A 24,311-nucleotide genomic window follows, 5' to 3' on the forward strand; every position below is an offset into this window, starting at 1 on the left:
GGTCCAGATCATAAGGGAAAGCGATCGGAAAATCAATCTAGATACTTGTATAAAGAAACTCCTGATGTTTCTTGGAGTTTGTGCCTCTTAACCCTTACCCTTCCATGGTCTCAATGGCATAATGTTTTGTTGGGACCCCTAATGCAATTTCCTCCCTTCAAACTACCTCACCACAGTAAGAAAACTGATTATGGTTTAGAGATTCATCTTGTTATTACAAGGTGTATTTAGATATAAGCCATTAAAGGATTCTAGGAAATTAAATAATTCAAAAAAATATAAAATATATATAACAGAAGTGGTTATACATTTTGAAATTCATTTGCTTTAAATGTAATGATTTAAAACTAATTTCTTTAAAGCTATTTTTGTATTATGATTTATAAATAGGTTCTAGATGCAAGACAACTTGTCTTTAAACGAATCAGATGGATGAAAAATGTATATCTAGGATATTTCATAAATCATAAATATATTATATAATTATTTTTGTAATAGATATATAAATGTTAACGAAATGTTCGAAATTCGTTAATTTAATATGCATAAAAAAAAAACTAAAACTGGATAAGAAAAAAAAATGTTTCCTAACCTTAACTAATTTTGTGGATGTATTCGAGAGAGATACATATATTGTGATACCAAAATTACAAAAAAAAAAGAAATTTTAAGGTCCTTTTAAGACAAAAAAAAATGGTCTAAAGGACAATATAGAAATTTTAAGTTTTCGGAAATATTTGATCCTTCGAATACATCCTTTTTTAAGGACCCATATGCAAATATTTCAAATATTGATTATAATTTACTTACTTACATCGAATTTCTTATTTTTTTGAGTTTTTCTCTTGTTTTTGTGTTTTCTTAAAGATCTGGACAGCTACATACATTACATTGGTGTGATCGACGAGGCCTCGTAGAACATCTTTGTATGTGTTGTTGTGTGAAGGAAGGATAATGCTTATTTTCTCTGTAGGATTAGAAGTAGTAATAGTTAATCATTTGAAATGTATTGCATATGTTCAGGAGAAATTTATAGAAATTATGATATAATAATTTAAAAGAACTTATCTGACTTGATTTCACAAATTTTATAAATACAAATTGTAATGCTGCCGGAGGTGGGATTCGAACCCACGTTACTGGTTTCTAGACGGCGGACAAAGCCAGCTTCCTACGCCCTGGGCTACCGCCGGTGTTTGGACACGGTGTTTTATAAATAGGTTTTGTGTATTTACCGCCACGACCTTGGTTCAATCATCGGAACACTCCGTCACTCGGTTGAGAAGTTATTTTAAGAAATCGGATTTGTCTATGTGAGGTCGTAAAGCTTGGCTGAACACATGTAGCCTTACACAATGGCCGGTTTTACACAATTTCCAACTGTTGATAGATTCCCAAGGAAAAAACGGTTTTGCCGTCGGTAGTAATTAAGATAGTAGAAAAAATTGTCCAAAGCAAAAAGGTGAAAATGATGTTCCAACTGGCGGTAAATCTTGTTAACTGGATAAGGACAATTGTGGAAAATCTATAAAAATAAAATAACTGGTCTAACACCAAACTTGCATAGAATTTGTACGCCACTGCTTACCTTGTTTTTAATTTATTACTCTTTGAAGTCGATGGACTTCAAAAAAAAAAAAAAAGAGATACCAATCGAAAAAAAATCAGAGGTCTTTTTTTTGGAGAAACCTTTTAAATAACTTTTTGTTAGTTTTTTCAATCCTGCTTATTTGTAGCGCTTAAAAAAATACCTTGAAATACAGTTTAGTTGTGTTTCCCAAGCAAATTGTGGAACCAATTTTACATAAAGTTTCCGGATTTCTTTGATATTTACGGATTTATATGCACTTTTTGTTAAGTTTAAAACAAGCAAAAATGAGTAGGTATTTTTTTTTCTCTTCGCTTAATTGTTGTTCACACTATCAGAACGAGGAAGCAAAAGAATGATTGTCGATTTGTTACAACTGAGGAGAGTGCCAAATTCGTGGTATTTGATTTTCACCACCAACATGCAATATTACGGCGAATTTAATTGACAATACACACGTAATTTATACTTTAGACGGACCGTTAGTTACTACTACATAGCTCGGAATTAATAGCTCCGCCTCTTATCCAAAACCGTAATATCGTAAAAAAATATTTAGTTTTACAAAATAAAAATAGTTTGTTCTAACCGGGAATTGATCACAGGTCCTTACGCCCCGCAGTCCAGCACGCTTCCTCTGCGCTAACACTGCATGTGTGGCCGGATTGACACAATACTGGGATTAGCAGATTGGTTACATTTCCTGTTACATTTTCCATTAAGAGATAACAAAATAGTGATACAAAATATAACGCAAAAAAATGTAGGGCAAATGAGCAGTAGTATCCCAGCACACAATTTTAATACCATTGCACAGTGGTCGAGGTCGTATGGGAACAGCGGCCAAAAATACTTTCAGTGCAGATATCAATATGATTCTTTGGTTATGGTACCTTGATGGGATAAAAATAAAAAATGTGACAAAATGGATATTGTCGATGCATGTTTTGGCATGGTCCCCTTACAACGTACCTCCCGAATAAGGGTTATTTGCCCAATTTTTGTCACATTTCTACACAAGATTGTTCTGTTATTTGACATTTTACGTTCTAAAGAGCTAAAAAATAGTCTTACTGAAAATTATTTGGAACGGCCCGCCTTCAGGTAGAGTCCCCCTGTAAAGGTACCTCCAAAAATAGAAGCATTTTTTATTCAAATCAAGTCCAAATTTGATTATTTTTTGTAAACAAAATAAAATAACAATTTAATGTAAAATTAACTCAAAGTTAAATTTTGCACAAATAATTTGTTTGACTTAAGGCCCTATTGAAATTGGAGATAATCGGTCAAAATTTAGGAATAGCTCCCATATATATTCATCCAATTTGCCTTATATTGTGCACCAAACTTGTAATATCAGCCCAAATAGTATGGAATATACGTACGATCACATTGGATCTGAAAATAAATATGCCAAATTTAATCGAAATCGGTTCAGATGTAGATGTAGCTCCCATATATATTGTTCATCCGATTTGTTATTTTGGTCCTCCGCAGCAGTAATATGCTCTGTGTAACAACGATAATTGGGGAAATATAACTCAGAAATACCCTTTCTAAATTTTATCGAGATCTGTTAATATTTGGATATGGCTCAAATATATATCTTCGTCCGATTTGCCTTTTATTGTGCACCAAACGTGTAATATTAGCCCAAATCAAATTTAGATATAGCTCTCATATATATCTATCCGATTTAAAGTTATTTGTGCACCAAATGGATAATACAAGCCCGAATTGAAAAGGCGCAAATGCCTCGACAAATTTAGTAGAAATCGTTTCAGAGAAGGATATTCCTCCGATATATTATTTCCTTTGGACTTATAATTATAAATACAATCACAGTTGGTATGATTTAATTCTCACAAATTCCCCATTAAAACCTTTATTTGATATGTGACGCTCTACTAAATATGCAAAGTGGTGTAGGGTATCATGAAGTCGGCCCCGCCCGACTTTAAAACTTTTTTTACTGGTTATTGTTTGGTAACATTCGCTGTCCCGTTATAAAAGGGTCAGAGCTCAGAAGAAGACGGTTAATAAGATCTGTGTTTGTTGAAACACGAGATTTTTTTCGGGTATGATTTAGTGGAAACTTGGAAGATAGTGCCATGGATATATATTTGTTAACTCTTTAGCAGTGTCCAGTGCAAAGGTCTTAAATTTTTCGACTTTAATATTATACCCAGAAGACAATGCAGGCAACATTATTGAACACCCCTCAATTATATCCTTATCAATCCCAAACAACAAAAACATATTCTATGTCACTAGAACCATAGAACTGACAAAATTGGAGCAAAGCCACTTCAGTATATTGGGCATAACATACAAATCTGACAAAATCTGAAAGTTAAATTAGCACTTCTTGAATCTTAGGACCATTACTAATGGCGTGAAAAAAGTCACATTGGAGGATTCAGGGGGGAAAAGAATTAAAACTTTAACTGAAATCCAATTTTATTTTCAAAATTAATCTTAAAGGCAACTCAGAACACTCACATCGTCTATATTATACCCAACTACTAAACACACAAATTACTGCACTAAAAATAAGTCAATATCTTGCTTTTCAATAATAATGCCAAGATTTGTCATTTTAAAATTGATTTAATTTTGTAATACAGTTCTATTTTTACTCCACTTTTTCTCTGATCCCACTGAAAAAAGCAACTAACTAAATTTTCTCTTTTTTGATGCTATTTTTGAAGTGGGCCGTTAGATTGAAGCCAAGATTATTATGTTTTCTAAAAAGCTTAACCCCTTAAGAGTTCATTTGTACACATTTGACAATAAATATCTGATTTTCATTTTTTGAATTTTGGCCAATGGCAGCGACCACTGTGCATTGGCTAGGTGAGTTATTGTCGAAGCGTAGTTTCTCACAATAGGCATTCGGTATTTTTAAGATTTTATCAGAATTTTTAACGGATTTTATTTTTTGGAAATTGTCAAATGGTGGAGGGTGTTAAAAGTTCGGCCCGGCCGAACTTATAGCTTTTTTACTTGTTAATAAATAAATTCAGTGTAGTAAAAATATTTGTTGAATCGTCATTTAATTATACTATGGTGAAAAATATGGACTTTATGGGGTCTCCAACTTACAATTTAAATGGCAAACAAAATGAATTCCCATCTTATGATAATGGGTGTATAATAGTAATTATATTTGACTATTCTGAAATCATTCTGCCCTCAATAATGAGATGGATAAAACTATTTTTACTTATTGAAATCACGCGAATTTTTTTCAGTTTGACATGTTATGTTGTTTTGCCTCTATTTATCATCTTGTATTATAAACGGTGGAAAAAGTTTTCAATGTAGGTCGATGTTTCGGAGTGGAGTATAAAGGTACCTCCTGATTTTACCATATTTCAAAGGATTTTGCTAAAAATTTGTATTTGTGGGGTGAAAATCAACATATCTACAAATTTTAGAATTTTCTCCATGTTATAGTACCCCCTCTAGTACACCTTTTGGCGGACAAACAGACCGACATGGTTAGAGCGACTTATGAGGACTCTAATGCACAATCTAAGATGCAAATGGGTTTAAAAAGTAATTAACTTTGGCTGTTCTTTAATCATTCAGCCCTAAATAAGTGAATTCCAAATTAATGCTCATTTGACTGGAAAATTTTGCTACGATTTTTACCATACTAAAAATTAATTTGATCCCTTACATGGGGATACAATTGATATATACTTTTTAATAGATTTGTAGAGCACATTCACACATTTGAAAAATGTAAAACACTTTTAATGGACCAGTACGTGAACACTTATATCAGACATATCTGTGAATAATTATGCTTTGAAAAATATGCATAATAGACAAAAACTACGGGCCGGCAACGCCGACCGGGCCAGTTAGTAAATATAAAAAACACTACAAATGTACATTAGAAAACAGTAAGTCAAAATGGAAAAAAATCATGCAAAATAAAACATTACTATTGTACATTTTAAAAGTCAAAATGAAAATGTTAATATATCACATTTTACGCGGTTTTTTGGATATTATCCTTTTCGGATAGGAGACAATTCCAAATTTGTATGATTCGTTAAAATCAGTCCAGCGGTTCTTAAGTTATAAACGTAGTAACTAACACAACTTTCTTTTATATATATAGATGTTGACCGATATTGTACACTTTCACCCCTGGTATAGCGTTGACTCAAATATTTGTATTTGCAATATCTGGACAAAATTGGATAATCTTTTCTTATTTTATAACGAAAAATTATTTTCTATGAAATTGTTGACGTTTTGTGGGGGAGATACCAGTAGGATCGCACCGATATTGCCCACCTCCGAACTATATATTGCCCACCTCCGAACTATATAACTTTGACTATAATAATATGATGTACCAAGTTTCGAGAATTTTCGTGCGCACCAGCCAGACAGACAGACGAGCACGGCTAAATATGGACAGACTCATCTTCAAACAGTCATCTTGATATAACAAAAGTGAGTCCTTGTTTTCCACGTATCGCATATTTTGTGGTTTATGGATGCCAGTTAAGAACACGTTCTTGGGAAATTGACCAGAATTCGTAATCAAATAAGGCAATACGAGCGGACTTTTCCTTCCTATTAAAAGAAAATGCAACGCTCTTAAAGTAACCATTACGCTTTATTAAATTTACTTTTCATAACAAGTCCTGTGTCTATGGCTATTGACGTTTTCATCGTGTGACATTATTAGCCGTACGTAGAGAGTTGTATTTTCTTTGATTTTTAACTTTGCCCTACCTTGATATCATTGTACCATGGTACTTAGTACTTATGGGGTGGTGGCCCACTCGATTTGCACCGTTTTTATTTCTGAATATTGTTTAAAAATATATATTGTTTCAAAATGTTATGTAATTACGATCATTTCTTAAGAAGTTTTTCTGTTATATTTACTTCATTGGTATACATTTTTTGTTCAGTCGTCAAGGAATGCTTAGCTTTCCATTCATAGAGTTTACAATATTTTATTTAAAAAATGTTCATGTATGTGTAAAAGTATTTACAACTATAGAAGATAATATTTGTTAGGGGCGTAATTATTTCCCAAAAAAGAGATTTACATAATATATTTAGATTTACTTAACAGCTAATTTAGTTTTTACTACCATTGTCTGGTGTTATTATTGCACTGATTATTTCTACATATTGCACGATCTCTTCTTTGTCAAGTGTCGATAACAATAAACTGCATTATCGGCATCGCTTTTTTAATTGATCTTTTTGTTTGTTGGTATGTTATTTATATACAGCATCTCCAATGTTAACCTTCTGTTGTAGTTATTCTCCGTCTGTAATACTCGTATTTAGTCAAAGTTTGGTATGTGGTTGTTAGGTTTACAGTGTTCTGCAAGTGCTGTTTTTATACCCTACACCACAAGGTGGTCAGGATATTATGTCTTTGTGCATTTGTTTGTAACAGGCAAAAGGAAACGAGATAGACCCATAGTTCCTTTTGATGATCTGCATAGAAACACATTCTGAGTCGATTTATGCATGTCCGTCCGTCCGTCTGTCCATGTATTTTGTAAACAAAGTACAGTTCGCATTTATTGCCCTATCCAGATGAAATTTTGCACAGATTATTTGTTTGGCCCAAGGACGAACCCTATTGAAATTGGAGATAATCCGTAAGAATTTAGATATAGCTCCCATATATCTTCGTGCCTTTTATTGTGCACCAAACGTGTAATATCAGCCCGAATAGTTTGCACATACAATCAAATTAGGCCTGAAAATAAGTATGCCAAATTTAATCGAAATCGGTTCAGATATAGCCATATATATATATTTCATCCGATTTGTTATTTTTGTCCTCCGCAGCCGTAACAACAATATTTGGGGAAATATAGGCAATACAGCTCAGAAATACATTGGTTAAATTTTATCGAGATCGGTTCAGATTTGGATATAACTCCCATAAATATCTTTATCCGATTATAAATTAATTATGCACCAAATGGGCAATACAAGTCCGAATTTAAAAGATACAAATGCTTCGGCATATTTAGTCCTTTGAACTTTAAATTATAATTATTATCATAGCGTGTATGATTGATTTCTCCCATAAAAACTTTTAATTGTTGTTCGGAGCTCTACTAAATTAGCAAAGTGGTGTAGGGTATCATAAAGTCGGTCCCGCCCAAATTTAAGACTTTCTTTACTGGTTTGAATATTGTTTTGGTTCCTTAATTTAATGTCTGACTTATGTCCAGATGCTCTAGTTTTTAATTTGTTTTTTGTGGTACCTATATATATTTTTCCACATTTTTCGTCTTTTGTTCCATCACATTCAATGCGATATATTACATTGTGTCTCTCAGTTAACGGAATTCTACTTTTGGTATTATAAATAAACTTCTTAGTGTATTGTTTGTCCGTGTTGCTATTTGCAGTTCATCCTTGTCATATAAATCGGAATTTTGGAATGTCTGAGATAATGCAGGAATCTAAATCATTGATTTCTAATATTTTTCAGATTTGTCCTTAGATTTCGGTATGTTATATTTATTTATTAATTTTTCATTTAATAATTTTGGACAGTATTTCTCGTATTTTGTTTTTATTAGTTTCGTGGAATTTATGGTCGCTAATATTCAATATTCTGTTTATAAGGTTTCTACCTGTGTTAATAATCATTTGTTTTGGATGTTTCGAGTGGAAATTTAATTCATTTCTATTTTATTGTCCTCTCTCATTGCGAGTGTGTCCAGGTATGGGATGAAACCATTATTCTCCTTTTCAATGGTAAATTTAATATTTTTGTTGAAATTATTGAAAGTCGTCAATGTTTCTTGTTACATTTACATTTACATTTTCCCCAACAATCATAAATAAATCGTCTACATTCTTTGCCAATATCACAGGTTTCGTCTTAAGTTTTTCCATGCAGGTGTCAAGTAGTTTCTCCATCACTATATCAGCTACAATCGAAGAAGCGGGTGAACCCATTGGTAGTCCTTTCTTTTGTTTGTATATTCTGTCCTCATATTGAAAATATCGGTTATCTTTAATACAAAACTTCAGAATACTTAAAAATAAGCTCTTTGACATATTGGTGTATTCCTTAATTTCCTTCCATCTTTCCTCCATTATTTCTAGTCCCAGGTCCACAGGTATACTTGGAAAACGGCATATTAAATTTCCACTTGAAACATCCAAAACAAATGATTCTTAACACAGGTAGAAACCTTATAAACAGAATCTATATATAAAAGAAAGTTGTGTTAGTTACTACGCTTATAACTCAAGAACCGCTGGTCTGATTTTAACGATTCAGACAAATTCGGAATTGTCTCTTGCCGGAAAAGAATAATAACCAAAAAATAGAGCAAAAATCATTTTGACTTTTGGAATGTCAATAGTAATGTTTTATTTTGCATGATTTTTTTTTTCATTTTGACTTACTATTTTCGAATTTTTGAATCCTAATATGCTGTATAGTATTTTTCGGGTAGTATAAATCGACAACGGACAAAACTGTTGTTTATAGACTTTATGCATTGAAAAAAACAATAGCGTGTTCAAACGTTTTTTTTTTTTCAATTTGATTAACTTTATTGGCGATTTTTTGAGAATTGGGTTACATTGAATTTTAGTACCTAATTTTGTAGTGGCGAACTGAACAGATGATTTTGAAATAATTTAACGAGGTCATACCTAAGTGAAAGAATAATTTCAATTTTAAAATCGGTAAGAAATAACAAAATAACAAGACAAAATTGTCAATGGAATCGAATGATAACCCAGTCTATTGGCTAACTTCTTAAGGATCTTAAACATTTGCTGTAACAAATCCGCGAACAAGTTCAAGAATCATGTATGTTTTTCAATGTGAACAAATAAATGGTGGTTACTACGCCTTAACTCAAGAACGGCTTCGGAATGGTATCTTGGCCTGAAAAGGATAAAATCCAAAATATAGCGTAAAAAATACGCCAATAATTTTTTTGTGATGCATATATATTTTTTTTAATTTTTCATAATTTTAAATATTGCATAATTTTTTTTCAATTTGACATGCTTTGTTGAAGTTTAATTACATTTTTTTTTAATTCTGAATGACGGAAAAGAATGAGATTAGTGCACAATACGATGTTAAATGGTAATCTTTCCAAACAAACTAAAATATGACCGACAAATATGTCATATCAAAACATGGACCTAATCCTTTCATTTGAATTCATTATGCGGACTATACAAAATGGTACATCGAATCGAAAATATAGTAAGAAAATAAATGATATACTCCGAAAAATTTTACTGAAACCTTCAAGTTATTTCTAAGTGAATAGTATTCGGTTAGTAGATCAAAATCCTGAAAGGGTTTAGGGTTCCCAGGTCGAACTTTTTAAGGTACATTATATAGCCCAAACCATACACAAAGGACCTCAAATATGTTCTCTCTAAACTTCGCAAAATTTGCGATAGAAAAGAGAAAATTCGAAAATATTCTTCAATCCGGAAAAATCGAGAAAAATTTTTCAATGGAATCGAATTTTAAAAGGATAGCCAATTCGGAATGGTCTCTTGGCAGAAAAGGATAAAATCCAAAAAAAACATCACGTAAAAATTTGTTATTTTTTTAATTCTTAATGAAAGATATTGAAAGCACAATACGATGTTAAATACTGATCTTTCTGACAAGAATTAACATCTCAGGACCTACATCGCGCTTCTGCTGTAAGACGCGAACTCCTAAACCTTCTTCTTTCATACAGTTAAAATCCGTCTAATGAGGAATAAAAGTGCAAAATTCTTTGGGGCGGATGTCAATGAATTTTCGAAAATAAAGGGTCACTGCAATATGCGGACTGAACAAAATAGTAGATCAAATTGGAACTATAGTAGGAAAAGTAATTATATCCTCCTGGAAATTCTTCCACAACCTTAAATATACTTTAAATCGCTGGTACCAGTAAACGGGTGACTATGCGTAATAGGGAGCCAATATAGCGGTCGGTAAATTCTAAATGAATAGTATTCGGTGAGTAGATCAAAATCCCTACAGGGGTTTACTTTCCCAGGCCAAATATTTTATGACCCATTATATAGCTTTATTCATACCAAAACGGCCTCAAATATGTTGCTCTATATTTCGCAACATTTAAGTAGAGCTTTCAAATTCGATACAGGCTTATGGGATGTATGTAGAACTATTTGTACAAAATATGGATCGTATCGGTCAACGTTTTGGTATAGCACCCACTTAAGGGTATATCCCGATTTCAAGTATTTTTTATATGTTATCCACATTTTTCATAGTAATGTCGGCAAATTTTAGTGATTTGAGTTCTTAGCAAGAAAACCTATCCTTGAAAAAAAATAATCAATATAGGCCCACGTTTTGGTATAGCCTTCATATGAAGGTGTTTCCTGATTTTAGCTATTTCCGGGGTCTTGGACACATTTTTCAATTGATTTGGCCTTATTTAGCATCTTAGTTTCTAAGGAAAAAGAGAACCACATATAAAAGTACCTCTTGATTTCAACTATTTCTAAAAAAAAATCAATCGATTTGGCTAAAAATTTGAAACACAGAATAATTTTAACAAATATAGAATAATTTCATCATAGGTATACATTTTGGTATAGTTCCCATATAACTTTACTTCCAAGGTCCACTAATATGAGCCAGATCTGTAAATAATTATACTTTAAAAAGCAATCATTGAAGACTGAAACTACGGGCCGGCAACGCGGACTGGGCCAGCTAGTATTGAATATTAGCGACCATAAATTCCACGAAACTAATAAAAACAAAATACGAGAAATACTGTTAAAAATTATTAGTTGAAAAATTAATAAATAAATATAACATACCGAAATCTAAGGACAAATCTGAAATATATTAAAAATCAATGATTTATATTCCTGGATAATCTGAGAAATTCCAAAATTCCGATTTATATGACAAGAATAAACTGCAAGTAGCAACACGGACAAACAATACACTAAAAAGTTTATTTACTAATACCAAAAGTAGAATTCCGTTAAGTGAGAGACACAATGTAATATATAGCATTGAATGTGATGGAACAAAAGACGAAAAATGTGGAAAAATATATGTAGGTACCGCAACAAAAAAAAAAAAAACAAATTAAAAACTAGAGTATCGGGACATAAGTCAGACATTAAATTAAGGAACCAAAACAATATTCAAAAAACAGTACTTGCAGAACACTGTAAACTTAACAATCACATACCAAACTTTGACAAAATACGAGTATTACAGACGGAGAATAACTACAACAGTAGGTTAACATTGGCGATGCTGCATATAAATAACATACCAACAAACAAAAAGATCAATTACAAAAGTTATACCGATAATGCAGCTTATTGTTATCGACACTTGACAAAGAAGAGATCGTGCAATATATAGATATAATCTGTGCAATAATAACACCAGACATTGGTAGTAAAAACTACATTAGCTGTTAAGTAAATCTGACTATTTTATGTAAATGTAAGAAATCTCTTTTTTTGAATATAATTATGCCCCTAACAAAATGCTGTGATATTAATAATTATGTTTTCTAAAATAGATTGCCCCTGAAGATGCAATTTGATAATTGCGAAATATTGGGAGCATCTTATTGTAATCAATAAAATAAATCCGAAAATAGCCTAAAGCTCGAAAAAAGCTTATTATTTATAAATCAAATAAAAAGGCCGACAAAAAACCATTTCTCAAAATTTTCTAAAAATATTAATATCTTTCGAGTTTTGCCTTGTTAAGGCGAAGATCATATGTTTTATGATTTATGTGTTTGTTTTCCTCTTTCGAGACGAGCTTAATGATCTGAAATTTGCAGTGAAAAGGAAAGCCAGATAGACACTATCACACACTCACCACTATGCGACGCGTTTCGCCGTTGGTTAAGCGGCTCATCAGGCATATTTGGTGTGGATGATGGCTTACAAGGGCCGTTCTCTGGAAAGTAGTATATATTTCGAACTTATTGCAAATTAGCATATGCGAATTATACACTAGAAACTCTCCAGGTTCGACTCAAGTTCTATTGGCAGATCTTTTTCACAGCAAAGTTTTGTTTTTGTAGTGATGGATTTTTTGTCCACAACAACTACATTGCTTCCAATGCATACACTTGTTTTAGTGCTGCTTTAGGAAGACGGGTTAATGGCTCTGAACGTAGAGACGGCAACTTCTAGTTGGCTGCACACCGAGGTCCGCGGTTCAAATCCCACAGCCAGGCTCGGCTGAATTTTTGAGTTTTGCCTTGTTAAGGCGAAGATCGCTTGAAACTGTCATTCCTTTTTTGGTTGTTATCAGTTTTGTTTTTATGAGTTAATGATAAGACTAGAAAAAGGAATATATGGTAAGTGAGGAGGTTTTAAAAGCAACATATCACCTTCTACTTTTTCACGCCCAAATTTGTCTAGTAAAAATTCAAGTTACTTCTATTCAAGTGTTCGTTTTAATTTGACTGTACGTTTTACTACTTTTTCGCAACGTAGCTGCGTATATAAACACATATTTTAGAACAATTGATTTTCTATAACGCAGAAAAAGAACATAGACATCTGAATGCTAGCAGTAGTGCGCTCGAGCGCATTGCAAGTATATTGCCTTTCGTAGGTTTAAAATATTATTAAATTTACTAATTCAGCACCACCTGCTAGCGCTAAGAGTATACGATAAAATTTTTTCTATTAAACACTTCTTTTTTTATTTGAATGTATTGGTAATTTCTTTCAATTTATTTATCATTATTTTAGGTTTAGCGCCATAAAATTTGCTTTTTAAGATTAAGATATAGATCTTCATGCTTTGAATTTCTAGTCCCCTATCCTTGACCATAAAGTATAATTGTTGTGATTTGCGATCATTGAACTCGCCACCGACTCAGTCATCGTCACGTGAATGCATGTTTAAATTATTGTCATCATGAGAGATCCCAGGACGATTGAGACATTTTGATTGGTAACGGTCGGCATTGATGTCATTATCATTGGGATTGGAGCATTCCAAAGTGTTTGAACTACAATCGCCAACGATGTCCGAGGAGGATTTCTCAAATTTTGCAATATCCTTTGGTTTACACCCGGCGGTCATCAGGGTTGCTTGGAAATCATCGTCGTCACAGTGCGTCATGTGGCAAAATCTCCTATCGCCTGGGGGTGTTACACTTACACCAGGCGCAGCATCCCTGTACCATATTTCCCGCATCTCTGCTCGTTTTGTTCGCATAAGCGTTTTGTATTCCGAGATTCTCATTTTCTTTCCATCAACTATACAAGTACGCTTTGGTCTTGGACGGTACCGATAGTCAGGGTGTTTCTCCATATGCAGTTTAGAAAGACGCGATTGTTCCTCATAATATGGATGCTTGTCAATATTAGACATTGCCTTCCAACGGGCACCCAATATTTTGGAAATATTTGAGTTGTGCATATCGGGGCAAGCCTTTAGAATCTTACGGCGTTCGTCCTTGGCCCACACCATGAATGCATTCATAGGTCGTTTGATATGTGGCTTATGGTAAGAATGGCCATAGCTGTGTCCTTCGCGTGTAGTGGATCGTCCCTCTTTGGCTATGAAGGAAATAGAATGCTGATTTTCTACCTCATGCTGATCATTTTGCAGTACATTCAATTGCTCCAAAACTGGTTTTTTGGTAGAACATGGGTAGGTTTTTAGTTTGCTTCCCCTACTCGACATTGTCTGAGGCATAGATATATTATCACTATCACTTGTAGCCATGGGGACAATAGGGGATACTGGTACAATGGGAGACACTGGCACCATCGACGAAGCAGATTCTACTTCCTCTATTGGAGGTATGTTCCATAGGCGACATATTAAAAGTTTTGTGTCCTCGCTCGACATGGATTGCCAATTGCTCGATACATTTTCCATTGAAACAGGGGTAAGACTTCCACTCTCTTGAAGTTGATGTTGCTGTATTTGTTGAGAGCCCGAAGATGATCGGGGTTTTGATAAATTCAAAGGCACATCTGTACCACCACTATTGTAAGTCTTCGCTTCATTTGTCAATACGGTTAAATTTTGTTGAGACGCAGCCTTACAATCTTCAGTCCTGATGTCATCCGAACCGCCATCTATTTCATCATCGATACCAGGCTCATTTTCTGTCGTTAAGGGAATTGTTGGATTGTCAGCCAACAATAAAGCAGGGGCCGGTGGTGGTACAACCAATCGACTATTGCTTATCACGTTGCGCACATGTGTAGGCGATAAAGCTGCAGCGTTTGTGATAACATCACTGAGCTTCAAATCAGAATCGACACACGAGATTACATCTGTCTCTCCTATACGAGAAGAACCTTGGACCAATGACGCACAATCCTCTGCTAAAACAGACTCGACCTTAGGCAGTTTACCACTGATGTCACTGCTATTGTTTGGATCACTATTTACTGCCACAGAGACAGCAGCAAAGGCTGCCTGTATGTGGGCAGCTGCCATGGCCGCAGTTGACCACATTGGTTGAATGGCAAACTTTGCGGGATGTGGTAACAATGCTGATGGAAGATCACAGGCAGTTATAGCCGGTACAGCAATGTTGTATGATGATGGGGGCGGCGAAGGAGGCAAGGAAATAGGAGCAAACGACTGCGTTTGATGTTGCTTCCCAAAGCGTTGCATTTCTGCATTGCCACATATTCGATTGTTTAAATGGCACAAACGATCCTCCTTTAAAATATCCAATTGCTTTTTATGATGCTGTAAGCTATTATCTACATAAGTAACATCACTATTTCTTGAAACCTAAGAAAAATAATCAAAAGCAAAATAATTAGTTTATTACATTTATAAGAATACATAAAACTGAACCAAATTAAAGATAGTTTATTTCTCAAAGCATTATTCTAGTTTACACAAAAAATGCCTTACTTTTAAAAGAATGCAGTTAGCTTAACATCTGACTTTTGGCCACAAATAAAACCCTTTATTAGTAGCACTTTTGACTTTGATTGTTTCCAGTTGGTCTAATAGATTGATTTATTTATTACTCAAAAATTGAAACACCCAGAATCGAATCAGGGAACTACATAAACTGTAAATACACAATCTTTTTACACACTATTCAAACAACAGGCTCAGTTTTGTAATTATGTCTCAATACACATTAATACGAGTTTGTATACCCTCCACCATACATAGTATGGAGGGTACATTAAGTTCGTCATTCCGTTTGTAACTCATCATTTTAGACCCAACAACGTATATATATTCTTGATCAGTGTAAAATTCTAAGACGATTTAGCCATGACCGTCCGTCTGTTGTAATCACGCTACAGTCAAAACGAATTAAGATAGGAAGCTAAAATTTTGCACAGATCTGTCTTTTGTCTGCAGGCAGGTCAAGTTCGGGCTATATCGGTTCACGATATCGTATAGCCCCCATATAACGGTACCCCCCGATATTCGGTATTTTGATGATTTTAGCCACATTTTTCAACGGAATTGTTTGAAACTCCACACAAGGAGTCCCTTCTGAGTGCTTTATCCCCTGAAAGAGAATAGTCCATATAGGTCCACGATATCGTATATCCCCCATATCACGGTACCCCCCGATATTCGGCATTTTGATGATTTTAGCCACATTTTTCATCGGAATTGTCTGAATTCCACACAAGGAGTTTGTTTTGGGTACTTTACCCCCTGAAAGAGAATTGTCTATATAGGTCCACGATTTCGTATAGCCCCCATAAGTGGTACGATATCGTATATCCCCCATATAGCGGTATTTTGATGATTTTTGCCACACTTTCCAATGGTATTGTCTGAAATTCCATACAAATAGTTCCTTGTGAGTACTTTATCCCCTGTAAGATATCTATATCTATAAAAGAGAAAAATGTTTGTATGTTTGTTTGTTTGTAATTTATAGACTCCAAAACCGCTGAATAGATTTTCCTGAAAATTTCCATATATACTGCAACATTGCCTGAAAGTAACATAGGCTATATACATTTCTGAATTTCCACTTGGAACTGGAGATATAGCAGCAGAATCGGAGGTACCTCCCAAAAATTCAGATTTTATATGCACATATCTATTGATTGGTTGAAGATACAGTCTCCAAATTTGGAATACGTAACGGAATTTGGAACAAAAATAAGTTTGCCAAATTATATTGTAATCGGTTCAGATTTGGATATAGCTCCCATATATATTTTCGACCCATTTCGTTCATTTGATACCTCAAACACAATATGAATGTTCGATTCCAATGAAATTTGGAATGTGTGACGGGATTTAATCCGAAAATAAATTTGTCAAATTATATTGAAATCGGTTCAGATTTGGGTATAGCTCCCATATACATTTTCAGCCGATTTCATGTATTTGGTAAACCAAACAAGATATGTGTTTCCAATTGTAATGAAATTTAAAATAAGTAACGGAATTGGGAGCCAAAATGAATTTGTCAAATTAAATTGAAATCGGTTCAGATTTGGATATAGCTCCCATATATATTTTCGACAGATTTCGTTCATTTGATGCCTCAAACACAATATGAATGTTCGATTCCAATGAAATTTGGAATGCGTGACGGGATTTAATCCGAAAATAAATTTTTAAAATTATATTGAAATCGGTTCAGATTTGGATATAGCTCCCATATATATTTTCGGCCGATTACAAGCATTTGATGCACCAAACACGCTATGTATCTCTAATTTCTATGAAATTTGGAATGTGTAGCGGAAATTAAAACCAATATACATTTGTCAAATTATATTAAAATCGATTCAGATTTGGATATAGCTCTCATATATATTTTCGACCGATTTCATGTATTTTATGCACCATACACGATATGTATGTTCGATTCCAAAAAAATTTGGAATATGTAACTGGATTTTGATTAGAAAATAAATTAGTCAAATTATATTAAAATCGGTTCAGGTTTGGATATAGCTCCCATATATAGTTTCCGCCGATTTCACATATTTGATGCACAAAACACGATACGTATTTCCGATTCCAATGAAATTCGGCATGAGTGCCTAAATTTGGTACAAAAATAAATTTGACAAATTATATTCAAATACGCTCAGATTTGATTATAGCTCCCATATATATACTCAGCCGATTTCACATATTTGATGCACCCAAAGCGAGAGAGACAAAATCTGGCACCGGAAAAAATTGCCAAATTATATTGAAATCAGTTGAGGTTTGGATATAGCTGACATATATATTTCGGCCGATTTCATACATGTTATGCACCAAACATGATATATATGACCGATACCAATGAAATTCTGAATGTGTGGCGGAATTTGGTTACAATAATAAATGTGACAAATTAATTGGAAATTAGTTAAGATTATATATATATATATTATCGGCCGATTTCACATATTTGACGCACCAATTTCAATGAAATATAAAAGGTGTGGCGGAGTTTGGAGTAAAAGTAATTTTTTTGAAATTATATTTAAATCGGATCAGATTGGGATAGGATTTTAATAAGAAGCCATGACCCACAACGCCTTAGGCTAACACTAAAAACCAACACAACAATTGATTTGAAATACGCTTATTACGGCGAAGTATGTTGCTATCTCAAATTCACTAATTGCAATAGAAATGCCACTCAACTTCAAAATATTGCAGTTTACTGCACGCTTGGTATTTGCTATGAAATAAATAAATCCGAAGGACAAACCCTTCGTTTATGTATGTCATGTTACTGCTTTTCTAATGGTTTTGGTTATTTACGCATTAAAGTAGTGCAATATTTTTTTTTTTAATTTTTAAATTTGTTTTTTTTTTTTTTTAACCAACATATATTCGTAAATAAAATTGTGAATGCATATAAAATCAAAAGGGGTAGCGAAGTGCACCGGGTTCAGCTATTATCTATATAAGCCCACGATATCGTATAGCCCCAATATAACGGTAACTCTTCGATATTAGGTATTTTGTCGATTTTAGCCACATTTTTCAACGGAATTGTCTGAAAATCTACAAAAGAAGTTCTTTATGAGTACTTTACCCCCAGACATAGATTTGTCTATATAGGTCCACAATATCGTATATCTCCCATATATCGGCACCTTCCGATATTAGGTATTTTAAAGATTTTAACTGAATTTTTTAATGGATTTTATTTTATTTTTTTGAAATTTTTCAAATGGTGGATGGTATTCAAAGTTCGGCCCGGTCGAATTTACTGCTTTTTTACTTGTTATCTTTCAACACCCCTTCATTTTAATCGAATCTATACCAAACAAACACTTTTTAAAAAGTAGCAACAATTTTCAAATCCACATATATTCATTTAAAACGAATATTTTTTTTGACCTTCCTAATGCATTGCAATGTGACATGCATTCCCTTGTTGTGTGCATTATTAAAATAAATAGCTTAACCCGGAAATGCATTAAGCAAATGTCATACGGCACAGATTCTGTTTGTCGAGTTTCAAATTAATATAGGCGTCGAAAGAAAAATAAATAACAACATTTTTGACCATTTTATTGGATCTTATTTCGCTATATGGCAGAATTAAATAGCCAACCTTGACAATCGTATGTTTACAACTTTTTTTAATCATTCTTTTGACAAAATCGCATTTTCCAGATGTTTGTATATAAATAAATTAGGCAACTGTTTTCTATGCAGTTAAATTTGACAAGAAAATTATTATTTGAAATTAGGTTACCTTGAATTATTGTACCACGGTTTATTATGTATCTGTATATAAAAGATTAAAAACCTGTTTACATAATAAATCCGGTTAACTTTACTTGTAGTACGCGCAACAGAATTTCTAGTTAAATTTATAATAAGATATCTTAACTCACTAGTTTTAATAAACCTTAATTGATTAACATCTCATATGATGTAATGTCCTGAGTTATTGGACATGCTCGACCTTGTTCGAGTGAGTACATACCCCGTAAAAATCGGAAATGCCAGATTCCGGCTATTTCAGCGGCAAAATAAAATTAAAATAATTAAAAATAGCAACTATTGGAAGATACCGGTCTATTATTTATAACAGATAAAATATCTTATCCATAAATATATAAGTTAACCACACATACAAAGTATCTATTGTTGCACAGTCAATATATTCAAATCCTTTAAAAAATATTTATTAAGAAGTTAATATTATATGTGATAATAAGTTGTATTCAATAAAAAAAATAAATAAAAGCTAATAAATAAAATAAACAACACAGTGGCGCCCAAGCGCCATCAAACAAATAATGGGTGATACTGTAAATGCAGCAATTCAAGGCAACGTGCAGTAATAGGTGGGGAAGATAATGGGTTAAAAGTCCAAATTAAGGAGTTTACCAAGAAAATTCGTTTCTGCAAACCTCAGCCATAGAAGCTAACGTAGAATTTAAAATCAGCAGCACAATTGGTAACGAAATTTGGTGCCGTGAAATCTTTTTTGAGTTGGATGAAACATTGCAAAAATATCAAAGCGTGCCTCTCCGAAAGATGTATATGAAATTCATGAGCACTAATAGAACGCATCGGTTTTATTATGCTGATAAAAGAACCATATATTTAACGAGCAGGAGTTTTTTGTAGAAAATTAGTAGTAGAAAATACCACCCATGTTTGTAACTGACTTAAAACCTCAATACAAAATACACAAAAACACTATGTGAGATTGTGTCTTCCCCTAGTCCTTAGGACTTGACACCAGAGACCGGCTTCGAATCACAGCAACTACGTAGTGTATCGGATAATATCGTAAACAAATCATGAGTTTCACTACTCCAAATTCTCTCAAGCATAACCGAAACAAACTGACTCATCATGCACCACTGATTATCTCCGGATTCACGGCTGCCTACAAAATGGTATTTCTTCTGGTGCCTCCCCCACGTAGGGTTTAAGATTTTGGAAAACAAAATGCTCAAACGGATCGAAATAAGCATCCAATTCTCTTCAAATTTCACACATACAAACATTTTTTGTAACACAAGGTCTGTTGTGAAGATGATATACATCTGCGAACCCCTTTCTGGTACCTAACCCACAAAGGGTCACAATTTTCAAAACTTTTATCTGTCATGACTTGCGAAACAAGTCAGCGATTCTTTACCACTTGCTTAACCAAATTTTGCCCATACCAGTATTTTTATCTGTATTAGATGAAGAAACTGGAATACTTCGATTCACTATATCTGGTAAGTCACACATATTTCAACAGTTTATCACATATTTCATATAAAGTGAAAGAGGTAGTCGATGTAGTCCAAACCAATATATTTATATCATATTTTTTTAGGTCCGGTATGAAATAATACAACACTGGCCCATTCCTTCGGAACAGCCTCGATGGAGGATTAATCGTTCGAATAATCATAACAGGAGTCGAAGTAAATTTAGTTAAAACCTGAGGATATATACTGGTACTTTTTAAGGCCAAAAATAGAAGGAGTTGGCAGAAGTGGATGAATTTTGGTACAAGTACTTATTATTGGTTTGTTATATCGAGGACTAAATATTGGAAAAATAGCTAGGTTTTCGTACAGCCCCCACATAACTGTGCCACCTGATATTTTGTATATTGTCCATTCAAGCCACATTTTCTAATGAAATTGTTTCATATTCGATAATTAGAGATCATTATAGATTTTACCTCCTGTGGCAGAACATTGTCCATATAGTTCCACGTTTTCAAATAGTCCCCATACTTTGAGGTACAAGTATTCAGTATTTTGAAGATTTAAGCCACATTTTTCAACGGATGTATTTAACATTTCATTGTTGATGTTCACAATATATACCAACCACCGTAGCAAACAATTGACTACATAGGTTCATGATTTCCTATTGTCCCATATATCGGTGCTTCTCGATGTTCGGGTTTCTTACGATTTTAACCACTTTTTCTGTTCGATACCTTTAAAATTCTATATTTATATTCTGTAAAAGGATCCACGTGTGGTGACGAAACACTCTCTATAGAGGACAACTTTTTTCTATATCTATATATATAAAAATCAATTGCTGTTTGTTGGTAACGGAATCAGTTGAAAACGGCTGGACCGATTTGCATAATTTTTTGTACAAACGTTCGTCATACCCCGAGTTAGGTTTTTAAAGAAAAAAATATTAACCACGCTTCCTTTTACGCCCACTATTACGATTTATCTAAAATCTTTATATTTGCCAAAATAGTGAAGATATCGGTTTGATAATTATTACACGAGATACTGTTGGCTTTCCATCCAACCCTAAGTACTTATTTAGGGGCTGAGGAACTCGCCTACTTTTAAATCTATCTCTCTATATGTAAAAGAAAGTTGTGTTAGTTACTACTCTTATAACATAAAGACCGCCGGTCTGATTTTAACGATTTAGACAAATTCGGAATTGCCTCTTGGCAGAAAAGAATAGAATCCAAAAAAATCGCGTGAAAATGTGAAATTTGAACATTTTTATTTTGACTTTTAAAATGTACAATAGTAATGTTTTATATTGCATATTTTTTCCATTTTGACTTACTATTTTCGAATGTACATTTGTAGTGTTTTTTTTAATTCTAATATGATGTGTAGGTTTTTTTGGGTAGTATAAAGCCATAACGGATAAAACTGTTATTTATAGATTTTATGTATTTATTCGTAATACCCAATAAATACATAAAATCTATAAATAACAATTTTATCCGTTGTCGCTTTATATGAAAATTCTAAAATCGGGAAAAATCGACAATTTTTCAATGGAATCGAATTTCAAAATAATAGTACATTCTACCGACAAACTATGTAAGGACCTTAAAAATTTGCCGCAAAAAATCAGCGAACCATTTGAAGATTAGTTTTCTTTTTTCTATATTGAAGTGTACATGTTTTTATTGGTTTGAATTCTGAATGAATAATATTTAAAATGAAATGAGGGCGTAATACGATGTTAAATGCTTTCTACTCCAGGACCTACATCGTGCTTCAGCTGGAAGATGCGAACACATTTAAACAAACAAAAATGACCGAAGAAGTGTTATGGGGTTAATTTAAAAAAGTGGACCTGCTCCTTTCATATGACAATAAATTGTCAAATGAGAACACAAAATGCAAAATACATTGGGACTGCAATCAGTCAAATACCGACTATAAAGAACGCAAAATAGAAATTCTTCCTAAACATTCAAGATACCTTTAATCGCTTTAGCAGATCATGATATGGGTCATAACCCCTGATAACGGAACAACCCGATTTCAAGTATATTCTACATTTTAACCATATTTTTCGTACTAATTTTAGCTTATGTTGATAATTTAAGAAGAAACCATCTTTGCAAAAAATTATCACGTTTTGGTATCACCATCATATGATTTAAGGTATTTTCGGGGTCTTGGCCACTTTTTTCATTTTTTTGCCCTTATTTGACATCTTTGTTTCTAAGGGGGAAGAAAACCTCTTCTTATAAATTTTTATTTTTCGGAAAAGTACGCATCTTAGTCTTGAGGCTACCTGGGGTAAAAAACCCTTGGGGTAGAAAATCATCTTACAGATAATTATCCTCATAGGAATTTATTTAAGTATAGTCCCCACATTAGTATACCCCCAAGTCCACTTTCCCAACCAATGTGTGGTCAGAAAAGAAAATTTTGTAATCCATTGAATTTGTAACCCCCGAGAGAATATTGGTTGGGAACGTAGATTTGGGATGTACGTCTATATAACGTAAATTGTGGCAGAAACATGAAAAAAATACGAAATTATAAAGTAACTTTATTGGATCTCCACCGCACAATTTAAATGATAAATAATTAATGCCCATCTTACGGTAATCGGAGCATAAGAGTAATTTTTTTTGGCTATTCTGCCAACATTCTGCGTTCAAGTATGAGGTGGACAAAACTGAATACCACGCAGTACGGGATTTAAATACAAATTTTAAATTATAGCTCATTTGAATGCTTTTTACAATATCAAAAATTGATCTGAATTTTGACATGGGGCTATTATAGATGTTCTTTATCATATAGGTATTTAACACTCAAATTATATATAAATATCTAAAACCGACGGTAATTATAATTTTTGCCATGAATATTAATTTATATTTAGTCATGGAGTCATTACTCATAATCAAGTCATTACTTATGATCAAAATTGGAGTAATTATAATGGAGTCATTACTTATAATCAAAATTGTGCCGCCTACATAAGTCAGATCTGTGATTTATTATGCTTTAAAGACTAAAAGTACGGGCCGGCAACGCGGACCGGGCCAGCTAGTCTATATATATAAAAGAAAGTTGTGTTAGTTACTACGCTTATAACTCAAGAACCGTTTATCTGATTTTAACGATTCAGACAAATTTGGAATTGTCTCTTGGCAGAAAAGGATACAATCCAAAAAAATAGCGTAAAAATGTGAAACTTTAACATTTTCATTTTGACTTTTGAAATACACAATGGTAGTGATTTATTTGGCATGATTTTTTTATTTTGAATTACTATTTTCGAAAGTACATTTGTAGTGCTTTTCTTTTTTTTAAATATGACAACGGACAAAATTGTTATATATAGATTTTATGTATTTATTGGATAAATGGAACTATACGAACAATATCATTTCAGAAGATAATAAGCTATTAACTGAAAACATCAGTAGTACCGAATTATCTGGTAGTGAAACTGAATAGATGATGTCGCCATAATTTAACGCGGTCACACCAAACTTGAGTGATAATCTTTCTTCTATATCTATAAAAG

General features: G+C 33.2%; 1 protein-coding gene across 1 annotated transcript; it reads right to left on the bottom strand.

The window, feature by feature from the left end:
• Positions 1-13,478: 13,478 nt before the first annotated feature.
• LOC101894180 (uncharacterized) lies at positions 13,479-21,246 on the bottom strand. Its single transcript, XM_020039069.2, has 2 exons — positions 21,223-21,246; positions 13,479-15,365 (listed from the first exon to the last, which is right to left on the bottom strand). Exons 1-2 carry the CDS (start codon positions 21,244-21,246, stop codon positions 13,479-13,481), a joined length of 1,911 nt encoding a protein of 636 aa, XP_019894628.2.
• Positions 21,247-24,311: the final 3,065 nt, after the last annotated feature.

The sequence above is a fragment of the Musca domestica genome, unplaced genomic scaffold, assembly GCF_030504385.1.
Source record: "Musca domestica strain aabys unplaced genomic scaffold, Musca_domestica.polishedcontigs.V.1.1 22, whole genome shotgun sequence".
In the NCBI taxonomy this organism is placed as follows: Eukaryota; Metazoa; Arthropoda; class Insecta; order Diptera; family Muscidae; genus Musca; species Musca domestica.

Bases quoted from the DNA above. Each gene is read 5' to 3' on its own strand.
- LOC101894180 (XM_020039069.2), bottom strand. From the start codon at position 21,246: ATGGACAATGTTCTGCCACAGGAG. The intron at 15,366-21,222 runs GTAAAATCTATA...TATTTTTCTTAG, and splicing joins ACAATGTTCTGCCACAGGAG to GTTTCAAGAAATAGTGATGT.